This window comes from Plecotus auritus (genome assembly GCF_963455305.1).
Source record: "Plecotus auritus genome assembly, chromosome: 8".
Classification (NCBI taxonomy): Eukaryota; Metazoa; Chordata; class Mammalia; order Chiroptera; family Vespertilionidae; genus Plecotus; species Plecotus auritus.
Window position 1 is genome coordinate 68,167,604 of NC_137782.1, and position 24,895 is coordinate 68,192,498.

Below are 24,895 nucleotides of genomic sequence, written 5' to 3' on the forward strand. Positions count from 1 at the left end.
GAATGAAGGTAAAAGATATTCTCAGGTGAAGGCAAACTAATAGAATTCATAGCCAGCAGATCTGCTTTATGAGAATTGTTAAAGGAAGGTCATTGGACAGAAGAAATATGACAAAAGAAGTAAACTTGGAACACTGGGAATGAAGAGCAATGGAAAAGATAATTATCTAGATAAATATAATAGACTATTCTTCCTGTCCTAAATTCTCTAAAATATATCGAATGGTTAAAAGTAAAAATATATAACAATGTCTGATGGGATTTTCAATGTATATCAATGTGCTTTGACAGCTATTGCATAAAGGGGAAAACATAAAAGGATTTATACGGAAATAAGATTTCTACATTCCAACTGAAGTGTGAAAATATTGATTCTTTTTGTAATCTCTAAGCAATCACTAAAAAAATTATACAAAATCACAACAGATAAAGTAGAATACTAAAAATGTTCAAATAACTGAAAGAAGGCAGGAAAAGGAAAATAAAGAAATAAAGAGAGGGGAAAGTGGAAGACAAACTATAAAATGGTAGATCTAATTCCAAACAAATCAACAATTGCACTGAATGTAAATGCTCTAAATACACCGAATAAAAGACAGATTTGCAGAGTGGATCAAAAAACATTTCTCAACTATGTGCTGCATATAAGAAAACTCAGATCAAATATAATTATACTAGAGCCCCAGTGCACGAAATTAGTGCACTGTATTGGGGGGGGGATCCCTCAGCCTGGCCTGCACCCTCTTGCAGTCCAGGACCCCTCAGGATATGTCCCCCTGCCGGCTTAGGCCTGCTCCTTACTGCCTGCCTGCCAAGGAGGCAGGAGAGGCTCCTGCCACCGCCGCTGCGCTCGCCAGCCGTGAGCCCGGTTTCTGGCTGAGCAGCACTCCCCCTGTGGGAGCACACTGACCACCAGGGGGCAGTTCCTGCATTGAGCGTCTGCCCCCCTGGTAGTCATGCATGTCATAGCGACCGGTCGATTTGCATATTAGGGTTTTATTATATAGGATAGATAGACTGAAAATAATAAAAGGATGGAAAAAAGACATGCCATGTAAACATTAATCAAAAAAAGCTAGAATGGCTATATTAACAAATATTTCAAAACAAATAACCAACGATAAAGAGGGATATTACTTAAAAAAAAAATCCTCACCCAAGGGTATGTTTTTCATTGATTCTAAAGAGAGAGGAAGGGAGAGGGAAAGAGAAAAAACCATCAATGTGAGAGAGAAACATTGATCGGTTGCCTCCCACATTGGCCCTGACTGGGGATCAGACCCACAACCTGGGTATGTATCCTGACTGGGAATCGAACCCAAGACCCTTTGGTGCATGGGACAATGCTCCAACCAAGTGAGCCACACTGGCCAGGGGAAGGGATATTACATTTTGATAAAGAGTCAATTGCCAAGAAGACATAAAAATCCTAAATGTGTATGAACCTAACAATGGAACTCCATATAAAAAAGCTGTGGTACATTTACACCATGAAATATTATGCAGCAGAAAAAAAGAAGAGTCTCTTACCTTTTGAGACAGCATGGAGGGGCCTGGAGAGTATTATGCTAAAGTGAAATAAGCCAGTCAGAGAAAGACAAGTATCATATAATCTCACTCATATATGGAATCTAGTGAACAAAATAAACTGCTGAACAAAACAGATTCAGAGACATAGAAGCATGGAACAGACTATCAAATCTCAGAGGGAAGGAGTAGGTGGGTGGGTGGGAAGATAGCAACCGAAGAACTTGTATGTATATATGCATAACCCATGGACACAGATGAAGGGTGAAGGCTTGGGGTGGGGGGCAGGTGTGGGTTAGAAGAAGACAATAAGGGAAAAAAGGGAACATCTATAATACTTTCAACAATAAAGATTTAAAAAAAAAGAAATGAGAAGACATATGTTTATAAATTAGAAGACTTGACACAGTTAAAGATGCCAATTTCTCCCCAAAGGATTTATAGATTTAATGCAATACTAACCAAAATCCCAGCAGGATTTTTTTTTAAGATATAGGCAAACTGATGCTAAAATTTACTTGGAAGAGCAAAGGAACCAGTCTAGCTAAAATAGTATTGGAAAAGAAGAATAAAGTTGAAGGAATTATACTACTTGATTTTAAGACTTACTATAAAGCTACAGTAATTAAGGCTAAAGAGATAGACAATAAATCAATAGAACAGACTAGAGAATCAGACTCACAGAAATATGGCCATCTGATTTTTGACAAAGATGCAAAATAAATTTAATGGAGAAAACAACCACTCATCATAACCAGAGCCGGGGACATTGTGTTGAACAAATTAAAGAATAAATGCAAATGGCAAGTAGATGATAGACTAATGTCAAGACTCTCAGGCTTTACCTGAAAAGCCCCAGATCTGACAACAACTATTTTCCCCATGGCAACAATTAGCTAGAATTGAGTGCTAGCAACCCCTCTACATAGGACCTGCATGTCCCAGTGTGTCACAGCTTCCATGGCACCTGTTTCTCTTGACCCCAACATCCATTAGATGCCATTTATTATCTCACTTGCATGGTTAGAACTAGAAACATGTTTTTTTAGAAATGTTTTCCTCTATATCTATATTTCTGTTAAAAGGTGGAGGAAGAAAAAAAGGGTAAACTATGAGTTTTAAGAGAGGATATTTTTCTTTATAGAAGGACAATGTATTATCACTAGAGGCCTGGTGTACAAATTCGTGCACTGGTGGGGTCCCTTGGTGTGGCCTGAGGGGACTGGGCTGAAACCGGCATCCAACATTCCCCCAAGGGATGTAGTAGTGCGCAAAGTGGCAGGGGCCGGGGAGGAGGCGCTCCTGCTCATCCTGGCCCCACTCATCCTGGTCAGTTGAGCATCTGCCCCCGTCTTCCACCGCTGCCCCTTGCATCTCCTGGTCTGCTGCACCCAGCTATGGAGAAGTGTGTCCCTAGGGCGGAGCTTCCACGGCCTCACTGGGGGTGCCGAATGAGGCTCAGAGAAGTTGGGTGAGTGCCCGAGGGTAGCCTCCCTGGGGAGCAGTGGAATTTGGGCTGATGGCCTGGCTTCCCAATGTGAACTGCAGCTCAGCCCCACCTGCTTGTGATCTTTCATGGACTCAATCACCTGTTTCTCTTTCTGTCTGTCCAAGTTGACTCCCCTGGCCGCTCGGTGCCTGTGTATGCAAACTAACCCGCCATCTTTGTTGGGTTAATTTGCATACTCACTCCTGATTGGTTGGTGGGCGTTGCAAAGGTATGGTCAATTAGCATGTTACTCTTTTATTAGTGTAGACTAGAGGCCCGGTGCATGAAATTCATGCACGGGGTGTGTGTGTGTGTCCCTCAGCCCAGCCTGCACCCTCTCCAATCTGGGACATCCCTCTCACAATCCAGGACTGCTGGCTCCCAACTGCTCACCTGCCTGCCTGCCTGATTGCCCCTAACCGCTTCTGCCTGCCAGCCTGATAACCCCCTAACCACTCCCCTGCCAGCCTGATCGACGCCTAACGGGTCCCCTGATGGCCCGATTGCCACTAACTGCCCTCCCCTGCCAGCCTGATTGCCCCTAACTGCTCCCCTGCCTGCCTGGTCACCCCTAACTGCCATCCCCTGCAGGCCTGGTCGCCCCTAACTGTCCTCCCCTGCAGGCCTGGTCGCCCCCAACTGCCCTCCTCTGCTGGCCAGTCATCCCTAACTTCCCTCCCTTGCCAGCCTGGTCTCCCCTAACTGCCCTCCCCTGCTGGTCTGATTGGCCCTAACTGCCCTCCCCTGATGGCCTGGTCGCCCCCAACTGCCCTCCTCTGCTGGCCTGGTAACCCCTAACTGCCCTCCCCTGCATGCCTGATCGCCCCCACCTGCACTCCCCTGCTGGCCTGGTCGCCCCTAACTGCTCCCCTGCTGGCCTGATTGCCCCCAACTGCCCTCTCCTGCCGGCCATCTTGTGGTGGCCATCTTTGACCACATGGGATGGCCATCTTGTGTGTTGGAGTGATGATCAATTTGCATATCACCTCTTTATTATATAAGATACACTAGAGGCCCTGTGCACAAAAATTCGTGCATTGGAGGGGTCCGTCAGCCTGGCCTGACCCTGTCACAATCCGGGAGCCCTCAGGGGATGTCCTACTGACAGCTTAGGGCTGCTCCCCTGGGGAGCAGGCCTAAACCTCAGTCTGGCCTCCCTCTGCGGGAGGTGGGCCGATCAGGGGAAGGCACTGCCCCATCACCCCACCGCTGCCACCACTGCTGGCCGCTGGAGCCGCCTGTCCTCGGCCCTCGCAGCTGCCATGGCTTTGTCCGGAAGGACGTCCGGAAGACATCTGGTCTATCTGGTCTAATTAGCATATTGCCCTTTTATTAGTATAGATAGATGCTTGAATATGTATATATCACCCTTTAGCTTCACTTATAAGTGTTGCCTGACTCCTAGACTGGTAGGAAAAACATAAACAAAAAATGATATAAATAGTCACAGATATAGAGCTGTCTAGGACACTTGGGGGGTAGGGTGGAGTGGGGTGGTGCCTGGGCATCTGAGTCTGAAAGGTCCCAGGAAGGCTCCCTTATGGGAGCAAAAGCCAGAAAAATCATGGATCATGTGATGCTGGACCTCTCGGTGTATACACCAGGTAATAGCACCCTCTGCACATTCCATGACTTTCTCATTTACACACTCTTCTGTGAGACTTCTTGAGAGCAGAAAATAGTACATATTTTATTCTTCTTTGTGTCTCTATGATTTAGTACAGTGTCTGACATGTTTTATGTATTCAATAATTTAAAAATTATTTTTAAAATTTAATGTTAACTTATTTTCCTTCTTTAAAATCAAGAACATTGCATATAAAACTGACATCCATTTAACCAACTTCCCCTAATCTTTTTCTTCTTTTCTCCTCCTCTGTGTGATCATTACATGTCCTTCTCAAACAGTAAAACACTTCGCAATTTGCAGTATGCATACAAACCCATGAACAACCTAGTGTTTATTTTATTTTACATATATGATATAAACATTTATATCATTTTGCAACTTGCTTTTATCAAGATCCCATTAGAGATTTTTTCTAGGTTGATTGCTGTACTTCTAGATAGAACTTGTTCCTTAATTTTGCCTGCTTTATAGTACCTCATTGTATGAGTCACTGTATCAGGTTTCCTTTCTGGTTTGCCCCTAACCGCTTCTGCCTGCCAGCCTGATCACCCGCTAACCACTCCCTTGCCAGCCTGTTTGACGCCTAACTACTCCCCTGCTGGCCCGATTTCCACTAACTGCCCTCCCCTGCAGGCCCGATTGCCCCTAACTGCTCCCCTGCCAGCCTGGTCACCCCTAACTGCCCTCCCCGGCAGGCCTGGTCACCCCTAACTGCCCTTCCCTGCAGGCCTGGTCGCCCCCAACTGGTCTCTCCCTCTCTTAGTGGGTGATCTTCCAGTGTATCATGTTTTATTTATTCATTATGCTACTGATGGACATTTAGCTTGTCTCTGATTTTTCACTATTGTAATTATTCAATAACAGTATTCATACTGAAATCACTGTATAATTAGGCTATACACACACAAAAGTTTGACAAAAAATAGTTTCATTACCAAAAAATGCAGCTGGAAAGAACCAAATGAATTGTGAAAAACGCATAATGCCTCTAAACACAAGCTGTAGAGCAAGGTTAGGTTTTCCAAGCTATAGTTTTAAATAGCAGGGGAGGGGTAGCTCAGTAGCTTGGTCAGACCCAGCAGAATTGAAATTGGTGAGTACAGCTGGGGTACTAATTCTGATAGACAATACTGCAACACAATGCACTTAGGATAAAGACTCTAAACCGATGGGTCAGACTTCTATTCCTGACAAACCTGGTTATTCAATATTGCTAATGTATGTCAAGATTTAATCTTTTAATTTGTGGCCATCAAAGAGACCCTAAATAGAAAAGGGATCACCCTCTATTACTTCATGTTAATTTTGGCCATGTGCCAAAGTTAACTTTTGGGAAATTTTAAAAATCAAACAGTAATTGATTTAATTCAAGGTTAGGCCTAAAATGCTGTAACGTATCAATTCTGATGAAAAATATGCAGAAAGAGCAAAGGATTTCAAAGTGTTCAACAATAGAAATCATTTTTATTATTATTCAAATAATTTTACAATCTGTCTTTAAAGAAGAGATGGGCAATGTAGCTTCACCACAGTTAATCTAAGAAAACAGATATTACACGTGCAACTTTCCAAGTCCTTGTTTTAAACATCAACTCAAAAACTCAGAGAGAAAGAGAAAAGGCCCTAAAATTAAAAATAAAAATCCTGAGCATTTGTAATTAGAGGCAACACAAGGAATAAAATTAGAATTCTTTTTTTTTAATATATTTTATTGATTTTTTTACAGAGAGGAAGGAAGAGGGATAGAGAGTTAGAAACATCGATGAGAGAGATACATCGATCAGCTTCCTCTTGCACACCTCCCACTGGGGATGTGCCCGCAACCAAGTTACGTGCCCTTGACCGGAATCGAACCTGGGACCTTTCAGTCCGCAGGCTGACGCTCTATCCACTGAGCCAAACCGGTTTTGGCTAAAATTAGAATTCTTATAGACTACGTGTCTTAAGGTATACATCAGGGCACACACACATACTTTTGTATTTAAGTTACAAAGCATAATCACATAGGGACCAACCACCATGCAACCTCAACTGGAGATAATCCCAAGGATATGCCTCTCCCTGTGTGTTCTTCCCTATTCCACCACTCTGCCGCATCTCCTCAAACTCCCACCTCCAAGAAATAATCACTGCCTTTTTTTGTGACATTGGTAAGAAGGAACTACTGGGAACATTTTCAAGAGCGAAATTACTGCAAATTCACCTTGAGTAGAAAAACCAACATATCTATCTCCTATTCATAGTGCACTGACAGAAAGCAGCATCCCTGCTGCTATGCAATCTTACATGGGCACCATCCCTATTAAAAATATGAGTTACGTTATTCTCTTAAAGTCTTCACACAATTGATTTGTATGACCTGATCCTCAAATATTCTATTAAACTGACCAAAATAAGCCAAATTTTATTTAGTTAGTTAATCCTCACTGAGGATATTTTTCCATTGACTTTAAGAGAGAGTGGAAGAGAGAGGGGATGACAGAGAGAAATATTGATGTGAGAGAAACACATCGATTGGCTGCCTCCTGCATACACCCCGACCAGGGCCAGAGCCCAGGAGGAGCCTGCAATCAAAGTGCGTGCCCTTGACCAGAATCGAACCCGAGACCCTTTGGTCTGCAGTCTGACGCTCTAGCCACTGAGCCAAACTGGCTAGGGCTTTCCACTGATTTTTAGAGAAAGTGGAAGGGAGGAGGGAAACAAAGAGAAAGATGGATATGAGAGAGATTGATATCAATTGATTGCCTCCTGCATGCACCCTGGGCCCCAACCTGGACGGGGGATTGAGCCTACAACTGATGTACATGCCCTTGGCCGGAACTGAACCCAAGACCCTTCAGTCCAAGGGCCAATGCTCTATTCACTGAGCCAAACCGGGTAGGACAAAATAAACCTAATTTAAAAAAATCCTCACCTGAGGACATGCTTAGAGAGAGGACAGGAGAGAGTGAGAGACAGAGAAACATCAATGTGAGAGAGAGACATCGATTGGCTGCCTTTTGTAAATGCCCTGACCAAGGATGGAACTCAACCTGGGTATGTGCCCTGTCCAGGAATGGAATCGGTAACATTTTGGTGCACAGGGCAACGCTCAACCAACTGAGCTATTCTCACCAGGCTAAATAAACTTAATTTTTTTCAACTTCTGAAAATAAAGATGTTTAAGCATACCACAGCATACCACTTTATTAGAAAATAGCTCAAGAAAAGACTAAAATACTTATAAGGCAACTTACTTCATGTAAATTCAGTTCTTTTACTTTCTCTTTTAATATAACCTGTAAGACAAAAAGTATGTTTTTATGCCCATTTAAGTCTGTAATTTAAAAATTTCTCATTCTACTTACAAATACTTTCCTTTTGTATATATAGCTCATTTCCCCTCTTATTCAGTATTGAAGAGAATTTCTTTTACAGTTTAAGATAGAACATTTTATCAACATTCTTTGAAATTGAACAATGATGCAATATTCTTCTGGAAAGCAACTTTAAAGTCTCTTTGACAATAGATTAAACTTTGGGAAAAGACATTAACACATTGCCCATATAGACTAAGTGCAAACATGGGGTAGGAAATTTACTGTTCAGTAAAACACAGCACTGGCTGATGGGATTAATTAGTAATTATTAAAGATCAAAAAGTAAAATTAATCTTAATTTTAGAAGTTTTGCTCATTATTATACATCACTATCCTCAGAAAACTTTATCTCTAACTAGAGTTATGTAAATAGGCTTAAAACTTATCCAGGTGCTGTTTCTAACATGACTTTGTAGTGACTGGATATCAGTTAAAAGGAATGCCAAATGATAAGAGGACAAATTACTGCTTAAATTGAAAAGTCCTGAGAATAAACTTAGCTTATTAGAATTATATGTCATCTTCAAGTGAAAAAACAGACAAGTGAAATTTGGGAAAAATCTCTATTTTGAGTATCATATACCTGAATCAAAAATAGTTTTAAGGGCAAATCACATTTTCAGAAATCACAACCAAAAGCTACCATCAAGCTATGCAGAGATGTATTAAATTTCAAACTCAGTATTTTTTAAGGACAATTTTTACCACGTCTTATGACTTTAATAGTTCTATCAGTCAATTTCACCTTTTAAATGACCTGTAAGGCCAATTTTATTTTTTTAAATATATATTTTATTGATTTTTTTTTTACAGAGAGGAAGGGAGAGGAATAGAGAGTTAGAAACATTGATGAGAGAGAAACATCGATCAGCTGCCTCCTGTATACCCCCCACTGGGGACGTGCCCGCAAGGTACATGCCCTTGACCGGAATCGAACCCAGGACCCTCAGTCCGCAGGCTGACCTCTATCCACTGAGCCAAACCGATTAGGGCCAATTTTACTTTTTAGTTAGCTTTTTTTTTTTTTTTACATACAAATACCTTGTAGGTTGTCAAGATCATGAAAGAACTGAGACAAAAAGATTCACTTATTTAGAAAACTAAAACTTTTTAGTCTGTGTATGAATCCCACATGAAACCTATAGGGCAGAGTGTGGGGTTACCTATGACATCAATGTCGACATCTAAGAAACTTGCTCATGAGCTCAGATTTCAGAGACACAGACAAAGGATGGACAAAATAATAAGTAATCCTAAACTGGTGATATGGTTCTGTAACATCACGTCATAAAGGTTAAAGACCAAAATAAGCTGAAGCTTGCCTCACCTCTCCCCAAAAAGCTAAGAACAACAAAATAATTTCATGCTTCAGTTCAAAAGAACAGGAACAACTAGGCCCACTTTTGGTGTCAGAGGTAAAATGTTAATCAACGACACATGTAAGAAAAAAGAAATTTTACTTTGCTTTCAAGTAAAGCTAAGTTTATTACTTTAAAGAACAAATCAGTAAAGGGGCAGGGGTTACCAGTGATGATCCAAATAGACTTCTAGTGGTGTGACATTAGCTAACATTTAAAGTACAAAAGGGGAGGAGATGAGATCACTAGAACAGAGCTGGTCATCTCTGAGGAAGTTGTATGTTTTTAATGAGGGAGGTAAAAAAAATTATTTAATGGAATCTCATCTATATATATAAAAGGTTAAGTGACCAACTGTACGTCCATCTGACCAACCAACCAGCTGGTACATATGACACGCACTGGCAATTTAAAAATAAATGTTGGCTCGTGCATGTGTGATACATATAAAGCTCTTGCTGGCACCAATCACACGCGTGTGTTTTGATCTGTCATTGTTTGATCGTGAATTTGGTTGTTTTTGTTGACATTCTGAAGCTAAAAGAAAGCAGCTATCATGTCGTTGTTGTTGTTATATCATGATGTTATTTATTAATCAATTTATATATTATTTTCATATACATTTTACTAATTTTCTTTCATCTCTGACATTTCTATTATAGAGAAAGGGTGAACAGTGATATTAAAATATTTCTTCTAATTAATTTCCTTTCAATGTTCATGAATCCAGGCACCGGGCCACTAGTTTAATATAATCTTTAAGAATTATAAGCTACAGCATTTCTCTTTAGCAAAATGTTAGCTTAAGTTCCCTGTTAAACTATATTATTGTATCATGTGAACTTTCTATAACTTCAAATAATTAGAAAGAAGAGTACTTAAAGTTGATCTATTTTTTACTGCAAACTGGCAAATAAAATGTTAAAATGAACACAAGTCCTAGTTTAAAATGAGTTCTCATTTTTTGGGTACAAAACACTATCAAAGTCAATCTGAAGTAAATTTCTCACCTGTTTATAGGCATAAAATTCTTTGTGTGCTTGATGTCTTAGCCTAAAAGACAAATGAACAATGTGATATTGAGATTTCCAACACAACAATTTGAAAAAAATAAGGAAACTGCTAATTTTGGTAACAGTTTATATCATTTATGATTTAAAATCCAGAGTCTTTATCTTGGAATACACCCAAATGACACATCTGTTACATGTCATGAGAAAGTGAACAGTGAACCATAAAATGATATCTAAATGTAAATTCAAGTAAAATATCATTAAAACAAAATCTCATTAATACAACAAATATTTTAATGAAGCCTCGATTCTTTTTATGTTGATGATAGTCCACTTGTTTCAATATTTAATATGCCACATTTTTTAATTTAAAATTTTAAGTATAATATACATCTAATAATTACAAAAACCTTAAGAATTCAGCTAATTAAAAAAAATACACATACACATTTATATACACCAGTGTAACTATCACCTGGTCAAGATACACAACATTTACAGCACCCCTTCAATGACTTCTCCCAATCAATATCCACCCAAAGAGGTCGCCATTATCCTGATTTCTATCATTATAGATTAATGATGCTTGTTTTTGAACTCCACATAAATGGATCATTTGGTATACTCTTTTGCACTGGCTTCTTTCAGCCAACAGTTACTTTTGAAATTTATCTATGTTGTTGCAGTAATTCTCTTTTTGACTGACATATAGTGTTCCATTGTATGAACACTATAAATATAATTTATTTATCTATTCTACTGTTGATAAATATTTAGATTACTTCCAATTTTGGGCTACTATGAATAAAGCTGCTACACAAATTCTTGTACATGTCACTTAGTGGACATATACACTAATTTCTGTGGAGTATATACCTAGGAGTAGAACTGCTGATCCAAAGTGCTTGCACCAATTTCTACTCCTGTGGGTAAAGCATGAGAGTTATAGTCGTTCCGCATCTTTGCCACTGCTTTGTAAGGTCGGTTAAAAAATTTTAAGTCAATCTAGTGGGTATTCAGTGGTATCTCATTTTGGTTTAAATTTGCATTTCCCAAATGGTGTGCAGAACCCTTTCATATGCTTATTCCCAATTGGATATCTTCTTTTATGAAATGCCTATTTGAGTTTTTTGCCCATGAAAAAAAATGAGTTGTCTACCTTTTTCTTATTGATTTATAGGAATTCCTTATATATTTTATTTATTTTTATTTTTTTTATTTTTCCCTTATATATTTTAGATGTGAGTCCTCTGTTTGGTCTATGTACTGTAATTATCTACTACTCCGGGGCTTTTGCCTTTTCATTCTCTTAATGGTATCTTCTGATGAGCAGACGCTTTTATTTTAAATGAAGTCCAATTTATCAACTAGTCCCAATAATGTCAGTTCTTTTTGTGTCCAATTAAAAAAATCTTTGCCTACCTTCAGATCATGAAGATATTCTCTTGAAAACAATTTGTTATTTTATCTATTACATTTAGATATATATATGATCTGAAATTAATCTTTATGTATGATTTGAGGTAGAGGTCAAGATTCTTTTCATCCACGTGCAGATTTTTGTTTGACTCATTTATTACAAAGATCCTCCTTCCCCACTGCATTGCAGTTGCACATCTGTTGTAAGTCAGACACAATATGTGAGTCTGTTTCAAGAGTTTTTATTCTGTTCCATTGGTCTATTTGCCTATATTTATGTACTAGATTGAACAGTGTCCGCTTAAAAATTATATCTAACTGGAACCTTAGGATACAACCTTATTTGGAAATAGCATTTGCAGATTATTTAATTGAAATAAGGTCATATTGGATGTAGGGTGCATACTGGATTTAGGGTGGACCCTAAATCCAATATGACTGACGTCCTTAGAAGAGAGGAAATACAGACAAAGGGAAGAAAGCCAGGTGAAGAAAGAGACAGAAGTGATGCAGCTATAAGAGGCGAGGAAGGATCCTACCCTAGAGTCTTCAGAGGGAGCATGGCCCTGCTGACACCTTGATTTTGAAATTCTAGCCTCCAGAATGGGAGATTAAATTTCTGTTTTTTTTTTTTTTTTTAAAATATATTTTATTGATATTTCACAGAAAGGAAGGGAGAGGGACAGAGAGCCAGAAACATCGATGAGAGAGAAACATCGATCAGCTGCCTCCTGCACACCCCCCACTGAGGATGTGCCCGCAACCAAGGTACATGCCCTTGACCGGAATCGAACCCAGGACCTTTCAGTCCGCAGGCCGACGCTCTATCCACTGAGCCAAACCGGTTTCGGCAAATTTCTGTTGTTTTAAGCCACCCAGTTTGTAGTACGTGGTTACAGCAGCCCTGGGAAACTGATGCACCTTGTGTCAATACCATGCTAGTTTTTTTTTTTTTTTAAATTTGTATTTTGAAATAATTTTAGGTTTACAGAAAAGTTGCAAAAAATAAGAGTTCACATATACTTCTCTCCCAGTTTTTCCAATGTTCCTATCTCACACAACCAGAATACAAAAATCAAAGCAAGTAAATTAACACTGATATATTGATATTAATGTTGATATATCAACAAAATAAGAGACTATTTAAATTTCACCAGTTTTTTTCACTAATATCCTTTTCCTGTTCTATGACCCAATCCATGTCTCCTTAGCCTCTCCCAGTCTGTGGCAGGATCCTTAGTTTTTTCTTTCAAGATTTTGACATATTAACCATGATCACTTGTTCATGGAGTGTCTACTGGGTCTCTCCACTGTAGTTATTATTTTCCTTTTTGAAACTGACCAACATCTTGGGGGAGAGATGTTGAAACTATGTAAAATCCTATTTATTCTCAAGCTTTTTAGCACTAATCTTGCTTGCAACAATTACTGTAGTGTTCGCCTGGTGGTGGCTTTGTAGTTTCTTAATTCCAATTATTAACTGGAATTCTTCTGTAAGGAACTTATGTCCCTTCTCCTTCATTTGTTTATATCACTATGGACTCATGGATATTTGTTTTAGTCTATGGGTTAGAATTCAATATGATCATTATTTATTTTATTGCTCAAATTGATTTAGGTTTGGCCTTTAGGAGCTTCATTGGGTTGACTTCTGTGTCCTTTTAATGTGCCCTCATCTTTTCCCATGAATTTCCTTGCTTATTAGCACTGAAAGATGTTTCTGGCTCATCTTGTATTTTCCACACCCCATTTGTGGAATTAGCCACTTCTTCTAAAGAACATTGGTTCTTGAGAGAAACCAAGATGGCGGCATAGGTAAACACCTAAACTGCTGCCTCTCACAACAATTTCAAAACTACAACTAAAAGACAAAACGTCCATCACCCAGAACCACGGGAAAGCTGGCTGAGTGGAAGTTCTACAGCTAGAAGGAAAGAGAAAAGAGCACTGAGACGTGCACAAGCACTGAAAAGCTGAGGTACGGAGGCGCGTGAATCGGGCTGGCGGCAGGTGTCTGGGTGCACTGCTTCTTTCAACCCGAAGGGAGACAAGCTCCCTATTACTCTGAACTCCAGTTTCTGGGGAGATGCTGGGGACCTAAACTCCTACGGGGAGAAACTTGACTGTCTACCATCGAGTCGGAAAGTGAGGGTGACTTTCTTGCAGTGGTGCACGCAGCAATCATTGTTTACTGCACTGGGGCGCCAGACGCGGGGACTTGGAAACATGGAAACGCAGAGAAGGCTGACTGGCAGCCATCACTGTTTGCCACGCCCTACCCTAGTGACTCCCTGAGACTCAGCCCCGCACAATCTACAAACCACCCAAGCTCCACCAGCGGCTTTTGCATATAAATGGCCTGCCCAATCGCAGCTTAACCTAACAAACTGCAGCTCTGGTCAGACAGCTCCAAAACCTCCAAACCCCAAGCAAAGAGGAGAAAACTGTAGTTCTCTCTGTAGCTCCTGCTGGGTGGCCTCAGACAGTAGCTGACCTGCACCCCATTGGAGATCCAGAAGCTAGTGTATCTAGTGGTCAGTGTGAGATGACACCAGATTTCAACTACGCACATCCGTAAGTGACACATTCAAGAGGCAGACTCAGTGAACACCAAAGCCCCTCTGAAGCAAGTCCTGCCCCATAAGCGTGTCTCCAGCGCAGCAGTTCTTCCATTATAGACACAGCGGGTCCTCACAGCCATTTGGCCTGGAGGTCAATTCCTCCAGTGACACCAACAACAACCAAGACTTAACTACAACAAGGCTGTACACACAGTCCACAAAGGGGTGCACCAAGAGTGTCCACCTCAGGTAACTGGGAGGCCAACCCACTGGCCCATATAGGACACCTAGCACACAAAGCCACCCTACCAACTCTGGGAAGCAGCAAAAATGTGGAGACAAAGAAACAGATTACAAACGAAAGAAATGGAGGAAAACAAACGACTGGATATAAAGTTCAAAACCACGGTTATAAGGTTTTTCAAGAATATCCTAGAAAAGGCCGATAAATTCAACGAGACCCTTGAGGATATGAAAAAGGACCAACTAGAAATTAAACATACACTGACTGAAATAAAAAATATTATACAGAGACCCAACAGCAGACTAGAGGAACACAAGAATCAAGTCAAAGATTTGAAATACAAAGAAGCAAAAAACACTCAACCGGGAAAGCAAAAAGAAAAAAGAATCCAAAAATTTGAAGATAGTGTAAGGAACCTCTGGGCCAACTTCAAGCGTACCAACATTCGAATTATGGGGGTGCCAGAAGAAGAGAGAGAGCAAGATATTGAAAACCTATTTGAAGAAATAATGACTGAAAACTTCCCCCACCTGGTGAAAGAAATAGACTTACAAGTCCAGGAAGCGCAAAGAACCCCAAACAAAAGGAATCCAAAGAGGACCACACCAAGACACATCATAATTAAAATGCCAAGGGCAAAAGACAAAGAGAGAATATTAAAAGCAGCAAGAGAAAAACAGTTAATTACCTACAAGGGAGCACCCATACGACTGTCAGCTGATTTCTCAACAGAAACTCTGCAGGCCAGACGGGAGTGGCAAGAAATATTCAAAGTGATGAATAACAAGAACCTACAACCAACATTACTCTACCCAGCAAAGCTATCATTCAGAATTGAAGGTCAGATAAAGAGCTTCACAGACAAGAAAAGGCTAAAGGAGTTCATCAACACCAAACCAGTATTATATGAAATGTTGAAAGGTATTCTTTAAGAAGAGGAAGAAGAAAAAAGTAAAGAGAAAAATTATGAACAACATATACATATCTATCAACAAGTGAATCTAAAAATCAAGTGAATTAAAAATCTGAGGAACAGAATAAACTGGTGAATATAATAGAATCAGGGGCATAGAATGGGAGTGGATTGATAATTCTCAGGGGGAAAAGGGTGTGGGGGGTACGGGAAGAGACTGGACAAAAATCATACACCTATGGATGAGGACAGTGGGAGGGAGGTAAGGGCAGAGGGTGGGGTGGGAACCGGGTGGAGGGGAGCTATGGGGGGAAAAAGGAGAAACAATTGTAATAATCTGAACAATAAAGATTTATTAAATTAAAAAAAATAAAATAAATAAAAGATAAAATAAATAAATAAATAAATAATACCCTAAAAAAAAAAAAAAAAAGGAACCTTGGTTCTTTTTACTGGAGAATAGTGTTTAGAAAGCAAGATTTGGGTGCTAGGTGAATAGCACTCTGTTTTAGTACTGGAGCTCTGTAATAAGTCTTGGGGTCTGGCATTAGAAGTCCTCAGGCTTTGTTCCTAATTACTGTCTTGGCTACTCTTTGTCCTCTGCATTTCCATACCAATTTCATGAGCTTGTCAATTTCCACAAAAAATCTGTTGGGATTTTGACTGAGATTGTATGGAAGTTATAGATCAACTGCAGAAGAACTGACATCTTTGTAAGATTGAGTTTTCAATCTATGAACCTACTTATTATATCTTAATTTCTCTTTACACATTTCTAGGTAGAACACTTACATATCTTTCATTATATTTATTCCTAGGTATTTAGTAAGTTTTGATCTACCATAAATTATAAATTTTTTTCATTTTCTAATTCATTGTTGCTACTACATAGAAAAAACAATTTTTGTATATTGATCCTGTATCTAATGACTTGCTAAGTTCACTTATTATTTTTAAATAGTTTATCTGTAGAATATTTTGGATTTTTTAATATATACAACCTTTCTGTCTACAAATAATGACAGTTTAAACTCTGCCTTTATAATCTTTAGATATTTTACTTCTTTATTTTTTATTTCATTTCATTTCTTTTATTACTCTTTTTTTTCTGCATTGGCTAGGACCTCTAATACAATGGCAAATAAAAGCGGTGACATCACTATTGGAGGTCAATGGAGGGGAAAAGGGGACATATATAATACTTTCAACAACAAAGATTAAACAAATTTTAAATGCGTAAAATAAAATTATATAACCAACTAAAAAAAACCCCATCACTATTAAGTATATTTTCTCTAGATTTTTTGTGCATAACCTTGATCCAAACTTGTATCCTAGTTTTCGATTTTTAAAAACCATGAATAGGTATTAGTTTTTGGTTTTTAAAAAATATGTTACTGATTTGAGAGAAAAGGGAGAGAGTTAAAGAGAAACATCAATCCGTGGCCTCTTGTATGCCCCGCACTGGGTAGTGAGTCTGCAACCCAAGCATGTACTCCGACCAGGAATTGAACTGGTGACCTCCTGGTTCATGTGTTGATGCTCAACCACTGAGCATACCAGCGGGACTTTATAAACTTTTTTCCCCCATAACTCCCCCTGCCTTTTTTTTTTTTTTTTAAACTGTTAATAGTTATATTGTATTGATCCCTTCATTCCTGGAATAATGTCCACTTGAATATAATGTACTACCATTTTTGCATATCCCTGAATTTGATTTACTAATATTTTGTTCATGAGAGACATAAGTCTGTAAGTTCCTTTTTTGTAATGTTCTTGTGAGGCTTCGTATAATTTTAATCAAAATTATGCTGTCCTCATTATATGAGTTGAGTATTTCTTTTATTCTTTGGAAGTCATTTAAGAGTGGTATTTTTTTCTTTACTATTTGAAGGAATTCACTGGTGAAGTTACCTGGCTTGTAGTCTTTTTGTGGGAATACTTTAATAACACATTCAATTTCTTAGTAGGTATACAGTTATTAATATTTTCTATTTCTTCTTGAGTTAGTTTTCTTATTCCTTTAATAAAATTTTTTAATATTCCTTTGTTTGTATTCACATAACATAAAATTAACCATTTTAAATTGTATAATTCAGTGGTGTTTAGTGTGGTCACAATGTTGTGCAACCACCAGCTTTCTCTAGTTTCAAAATTTTTCATCACCCTCCAAAAACCACGTGATCTCACTAAGTGGTCTCATTAAGTAGTCCCCCTTCTCCTATCTCCTGGTAACCTCTAATTTGCATTCTGTCTTTGTGGATGCCTATTATGGATAGAAATATGTATGTCTATATAACAAATCATACAATATGTGACCTTTTGTGTTTGGCTTTTCACTTAGCATAACGTTTTCAAGGCTCATCCTAATTGTAGTATGCATCAGTTCTTCACTCCTTTTTATGGCTGAATATATGTTACAATTTGTTTATCCATTCATCTGTTGATGGACATTTGGGTTTCATACATGTTTGGACTATTATAATAATGCTGTTATAAGCATTCCTGTATAAGTTTCTGTGTAGGCATATCTCTTCATTTGTCTTGGGTATTCACCTAGAAGTGAAATTTCTGGGTCATATAGTAATTCTATGCTTAACTTTTTGAGAAGCTGCTGAGCTCTTTTCCACAGCAGCTGCACCATTTTACACTCCTACAGGCAACATGTGTGGGTTTCTATTTCTCCGCATCCTCACCAATACTTGTAATTTTCCATATTTTTGAGTACAGCATCTTAAGTGTGAAGTGGTATCTCACTGTGATTTTAATTTGCATTTCCTTAATGACCAATAATGTTGAACATCTTTTCATGTGTTTATTGGCCATTTGTACAGGGTAGGGAAAAAGTAGGTTAACAGTTGTGAGTATGCAAAACAGTTTATTCTTATATTATTTATTAATTATTATATTATCTTCCATATGAACAACTATAAACCTACTTTGGCCCCACCCTATCTTCTTTGGAAAAATAACTATTTAAGTCATTTGCCTATTTTCAATTCAGTTGTCTTTTTAAAAAAATATGTATATTTTTATTGATTTCAGAGAGGAAGGGAGAGGGATAGAAACATCAATGATGAAAGAATCACTGATTAGCTTCCTCCTGCACACCCCCTACCGGGGATCAAGCCCGCAAGCTGGGTATGTACCCTGACTGGGAATAAAACTGTGACCTCCTAGTTCATAGGTTGACGCTCAACCACTGACCCACACAGGCTGGGCAATTCAGTTGTCTTTTTGTTGCTGAGCTGTAAGAGTTTTTAAAATATATTCCGGGTATTAATCTCTTATCAGATATGATTGACAAATATTTCTCCCCCATTCTAAAGATTGTCTTTTCACTTTCTTGATTATGTCCTTTAATGCAAAAATATTTTTAATTTTTTAAGTCCAATTTATCTACTTTTTCTTTTGTTGTTTGGGCTTTTGGTGTCAAATCTGAGAATCTATTACCAGTCCAAGTTCCTAAAGATTTACCTATTTTCTTCCAAGAATTTTATAGTTTTAGCTGTTATATTTAGGTTGTTGATCTATTTTTGAGTTAATTTTTATATAAAATGTGAGGTAGGGGTTCAACTTCATTCTTTCACATGTATTATTTAGTTGTCCTGCCATCTGTTGAAGGGACTATTCTTTTTCCCCACTAAATGGTTTTGGCACCTTTACTGAAAATCAACTGGCCACAGATGTTTGTGTTTGTTTCTGGACTCTCAATTCTATTTCATTGGTTTATATGTCTATTCTTATGCCAGTGCCACAATGTTTTAATTATTGTAGAAAGCTTTGAAATTGGGAAGTGTGAGTCTTTCTGTTTTTTCTTTTTCAAAATTGTTTTGGCTATTCGGAACTCCCTGAAGTTCCAAATAAATTGAGGATCAGTCTTTCCATTTTTGCATAAAAGGCTATTGGGATTTTTTTAATCCTTACCTGAGGATATGTTTATTGATTTTAGAGAGCGAAAGAGAGGGAGGGATGGAGGAAGAGAAACATCAATGTGAGAAACACTGATGGTTGCCTCCCGTCCACAACGTGAATGGAGATCGAACTCACAACCTAAGTATGTACCCTGACCAGGAATCAAACCTACAACTTTTTCTTTAGTGTATGGGATGATGCTCCAAGCAACTGAGTCACTTGGCTAGGGCAAGGCTATTGGAATTTTGATAGGCATTGCATCAAATCTGTAGATTGCTTTCAGGAGTACTATCATCCTATCTAATAAAGAGGTAATATACAAATTGACCATCATTTCAACACACAAGATGGCAGCCCCCATGTGGACATACGATGGCTGCCACAAGATGGCCTGAAGGGGAGGGCAGTTGTGGGCGATCAGGCCAGCAGGGGACGGCAGTTGGGGGTGACCAGGCCTGCAGGGGAGAACAGTTGGGGGGGACCAGGCCTGCAGGGGAGGGCAGTTGGGGGTGACCAGGCCTGCAGGGGAGGGCAGTTGGGGGTGACCAGGCCTGCAGGGGAGGGCAGTTGGGGGTGACCAGGCTGGCAGGGGAGGGCAGCTGGGGGCAACCAGGCCTGCACAGAGGACAGTTAGGGGCAACCAGGCTGGCAGGGGAGGGCAGTTAGGGGCAATAGGGCTGGCAGGGGAGCAGTTAGGCATCGATCAGGCTGGCAGGGGAGTGGTTAGGGGGTGATCAGGCTGGCAGGTAGAAGCGGTTAGGGGCAATCAGGCAGGTAGGCTGGCGAGCGGTTGGGAGCCAGCAGTCCTGGATTTTGAGAGGGGTGTCCGACTGTCCGTTTAGGCGTGATCCCACTGGGCTTAAACAGACAGTCAGACATCCCTTGAGGGGTCCCAGATTGGAGAGGGTGCAGGCTGGGCTGAGGGACAGTTCCCCCCCCCCCCGTGCATGAATTTTGTGCACCGGGCCTCTAGTCTTAATAATATTAAGTCTTATAATCAATGAATATTGGATACCTTCCCATTTATTTAGGTCTTCTTTAATTTCTTTCAGCAATGTTTTGTAGTTTTTGTGTACAAATCTTTCACTTCCTTGGTTAAATTTATTCCTAGGAATTTTATTCTCTTGGATGCTATTGTAAGTGGAATTATTTCCTTTTCAGATTGTTCCTTGCTGGTTTATAGAAACACAACTGATTTTTGTGTGCTGATTTTGTACCCTAAAGGTTTGCTTAATTAATTAGTTCTAGTAGATATTTAAGGGATTGTCTATATGTAGTTTTACTTCTTTCTTTACAATTGGATGTCTTCTATTTCTTTGTTTTGCCTAATTGCTTTACTTAGAACTTCTAGCACAATGTTGAATAGCAGTGGTGAAAGCTGGCATCATTGTCTGGTGCCTGATTGTACAGGGAAAACTTTTAGACTTTCATTGTTGATTATGATGCTAGTTGTGGATTTTTAAAATACATGTCATTTCTTGTTTCAGTTTTGATATACTATATTTTTCTAAGAAAATGTCTAATTCAACTAAAATGTCAAATTTAGTGGCATCAAGTTGTTCATGACATCTTTTGTGATCTTCTAATATTTGTAAGATTTGTAGCAATTCCCTTTTCATTTCTGACATTAGTAGTTTATCTTTTTTCTCTTTTTCCTGGTCAGTCTTTCTAGAGATTCATCAATTCTGTTGTTTCCAAGTATCAAATTTTAATTTCAATGATTTTTTTATACATTTGTTTTCTATTTCATTGATTTCTGTGCTTAGCTTTTTTATTTTCTTCCTTCTACTTCCTTTTGGGTTTAATTGGCTTTTAAAAATATATTTTTAGCCCTGGCCGGTTTGGCTCAGTGGATAGAGCGTCGGCCTGCAGACTCAAGGGTCCCAGGTTCGATTCTGGTCGGGGACGTGTACCTTGGTTGCAGGCACATATCCAGTGGGGAGTGTGCAGGAGGCAGCTGATCAGTGTTTCTCTCTCATCGATGTTTCTAACTCTCCATCCCTCTCCTTTCCTCTCTGTAAAAAAATCAATAAAATATTAAAAAAAAAAATATATATATATATATATATATATATATATATATTTATTTCAGAGAAGGGAGAGGGGTAGAGATAGTAACACCAATGATGAGAATCATTTATCGGCTGCCTCCTACATGCCCCACACTGGGAATAGAGCCCCAATCCAGGCATGAGCCCTGACTGGCAATCGAACCATGACCTCCTGGTTCATAGGTCGATGCTCAACCACTGACCATGCTGGCCAGGCTAATTTATGTGATTTTAAAAGTATAAATTTATCTTAATTAGGTCAAATTTATTAATTATGTAGTTCAAATAATCTATATCCTTAAGTTTTTGTCTGCTTGTTTTACTGAGAGAAGCATAGTTTTCATATAAAGGAATAAAATAAACTCCATTAAAGTTCATTAAAATGAGGCTTGGTTTATACATTTACTTTGCTTATTTAACTCTCTGGATGTGCATATTTTCCCAAAGCATCATATTATTTCCAGCCATGGCTTAAAAATTCACCCCTTCTAGGAAGTCCTATTTAAAATTAACTTCACCCTTATGAAAACACCTTTATACTCTAAGCTCCACTAATTACTTTATATTTTAGGTTGCACGATTTTATTTTATTTTTTTATTTATTTATTTTTTTTATTAAATATATTTTATTGATATTTTACAGAGAGGAAAGGAGAGAGACAGAAAGCCAGAAACATCGACGAGAGAGAAACATCAATCAGCCTCCTCCTGCACACCTCCCACTGGGGATGTGCCCGCAACCAAGGTACATGCCCCCGACCGGAATCGAACCCGGGACCCCCCAGTCCGCAGGCCGACGCTCTATCCACTGAGCCAAACCGGCTTCGGCGTGCACGATTTTATTTTGCATTTGCTACTTAATAGACACAAATATCTTTCAGCTATTCCTTCCAGGAAACATATTAGTAATAGAGATTGTAACTTAGCTGGTAAAAAATGAGAATTGGGAATATTTTAAATTTCCTTTTTCTTAAGAAGCTTGTTAGCCATTATTTTTTCAAAAAGTAAAACAGGTAGCCCTAGCTGGTTTGGCTCAGTGGACAGAGCTTTGGCCTGCAGACTGAAGGGTCCCAGGTTCGATTCTGGTCAAGGGCACATGCTCAGGTTGTGGGCTTGATCCCCAGCAGGGGGTGTGCAGGAGGCAGCTGATCAATGATTCTCTCTCATCATTGATGTTTCTATCACTCTCCCTCTCCCTGCCTCTCTGAAATCAATAAAATATATTTTTTTAAAAAGTAAAACAGGTACAGTCTTCATTTAAAAATTTCAGGCTCAAAATTAAAATAATGGTTTTAGAATAGCCTCAATATGCAAATCTGTCTTTTGAGAATGATTATGAAAACCTGAAATGGTTATTTTTGAATGCAGCATGAAAAATACAATTTATTATTATTTTTTAAGTGATTAAGAGGACATGCTCTGGGGTCAGATACAACTGAATTTCAGTCTCATCTCTAACCAACTTTTGTATGTTTGGTTGTAGGAAAATTATTTAACTTCTGTAAAATAAAGATATTAAAATTACCTATTTAACTGCAGTGCACAGCACAGGGTCTGACATATATTAAGTGTTTAATAAATGTTAATTCCTAAAAAAATATCCAAGAGAGTATGATTAATAATGCTGAATAGTGCTAAAGAAAACGATAAAACCATGTAGTTTATGGCCGCTACAAATCTATGGTCTCCATTCTCAACAAAACTCTCCACATTGTTCTCTAATTCTACATATTAAGCTCAGTATTCTAAGCTTCTATTTTAAATGCTTGCCACGCTCCTCAAATTTTATCCTATCACCTCCTTCCCCACCATTTTCAACTACTTCATAAAGAAAGAGGTTGCCATGTATGCAGTTCTTTCACTCCAAGCCCCACATTACTACATTGTACTGTTTTTTTGCAGTTACTTGCATCTCTGTCTTAAGAAGTTATTCTCCTGCTTGGGAATAATAGTGCTATAACTTTTAGGTATGTCTCTTTTCATCTCCATGATTCATTCTTTCTCACCAATCTTCCATAACTAGCTCATTCTCCTTAATATCTATAAATATAATATTTATATTATAAATCTCTAGCTTAAAAAAAAAATCAAGCACCAAAATACTTCCTTGATTTCTAGAGCAAACTACCTCCTACCAATCTTTTCTTAGCCAAGATTCTTCAAAGACGTTATATTTTTTACCCGCTGCTGAAGCTTTGCCTCATTATAACTTACCTTTTATCACCCCTATACCCATGCTACTGAAACTTTTATGAGATTATGGATGCAAACCTAATTGTCAAATGTAAACCTGACCCTTGAACAATGCAGGGGTTAGGGATGCTGATTTCCTGCACAATTGAAAAGCCACATATAACTTTTGACTCTACAAAAACTTAATTACTAATAACCTACTGTTGACCAGAAGCCTTACTGATAACGTAAACAGTCGATTAACAAATTTCTTATTTACTAGACCTTCCTGGGAGCAGCTGACACAACTGACTCAATCCACTGAAACCCTACTCGTGAGGAACCTCTCTCATGATTTTCTTCTTTCTCCTGCTATCCCTTCCTAGTCTCTTTTATGGGCTCTTCTTTTTTAAAAAATTGACTTGAGAGAAAAAAACATCGATTTGTTGTTTCACATATTTATGCATTCATTGGTTGCTTCTTGTATGTGGGGATCAAACCCACAACCTTGGCGTTCCAACCTACTGAGCTACCCGGCCAGGCCAAGGGCTCTTCTTAAATATTAATGTTTCCCTAGGATTTTGTCCTGCATCCATTTTATTTCACTATACACATTCTCTCTAGGGGACATTCTTGGCTTCAGCTTCCACCTATTATTACATGACCCTCTATTTTCAGACCAGACTTCTCATAAGCTTTAGACCTATATATCCAACTATATACTAAACATCTTGACTGTTACACAGGGAAGACAGTTCTCCCATGTGTGAAACAGAAACTTTTATTCTTTCACCTAATTTGGCCATCCATTTTCTATCTCTGTGAAGGGATTGCTATCCAACCAACAGCTAAGCTAAAAGTCCAGAAAAAATTCTAAGCTCATAATTTTATTGTTCTTAATGCCCAGTCACCAAATTTTGTTCATTTTTACCTCCCCAATATTTTTCACAACCATCCATAACACACACTCTAGCTCTACTGTCATTGTCTTGGTTCAAGACTTTATAGTAACTATTGGATAACTCAATATTTTCCTTCCATTTTTAGTTTTTAATTTTATTCTTGTTTTTCAGTGTGTAACTAATGACTTCCTACTAGGAACACCATACTTTCATTTACTCAACAAACATTTATTGAGTACCAATACTGTGCCGGATATTTTTCAGTTTTGGGTGTTTGGGATACAGCAAACAGAACAGACAAAACTCTGTCTGGGGAGAGAGATAAATAAGAAACATAAATTAG

At 38.7% G+C, this 24,895-nt stretch overlaps 1 protein-coding gene across 1 annotated transcript in view; it reads right to left on the reverse strand.

Annotated features, from left to right (window-relative positions):
• Positions 1-24,895, reverse strand: part of RNF24 (ring finger protein 24) — an 83,685-nt gene that overhangs the window by 4,249 nt on the left and 54,541 nt on the right. The window contains exons 3-4 of the mRNA XM_080686222.1: positions 10,373-10,415; positions 7,882-7,923 (exon numbers count right to left, since the gene is read on the reverse strand). Of these exons, the coding sequence (XP_080542348.1) occupies positions 7,882-7,923; positions 10,373-10,415 (85 nt within the window). The remainder of the gene's footprint in view (positions 1-7,881; positions 7,924-10,372; positions 10,416-24,895) is intronic.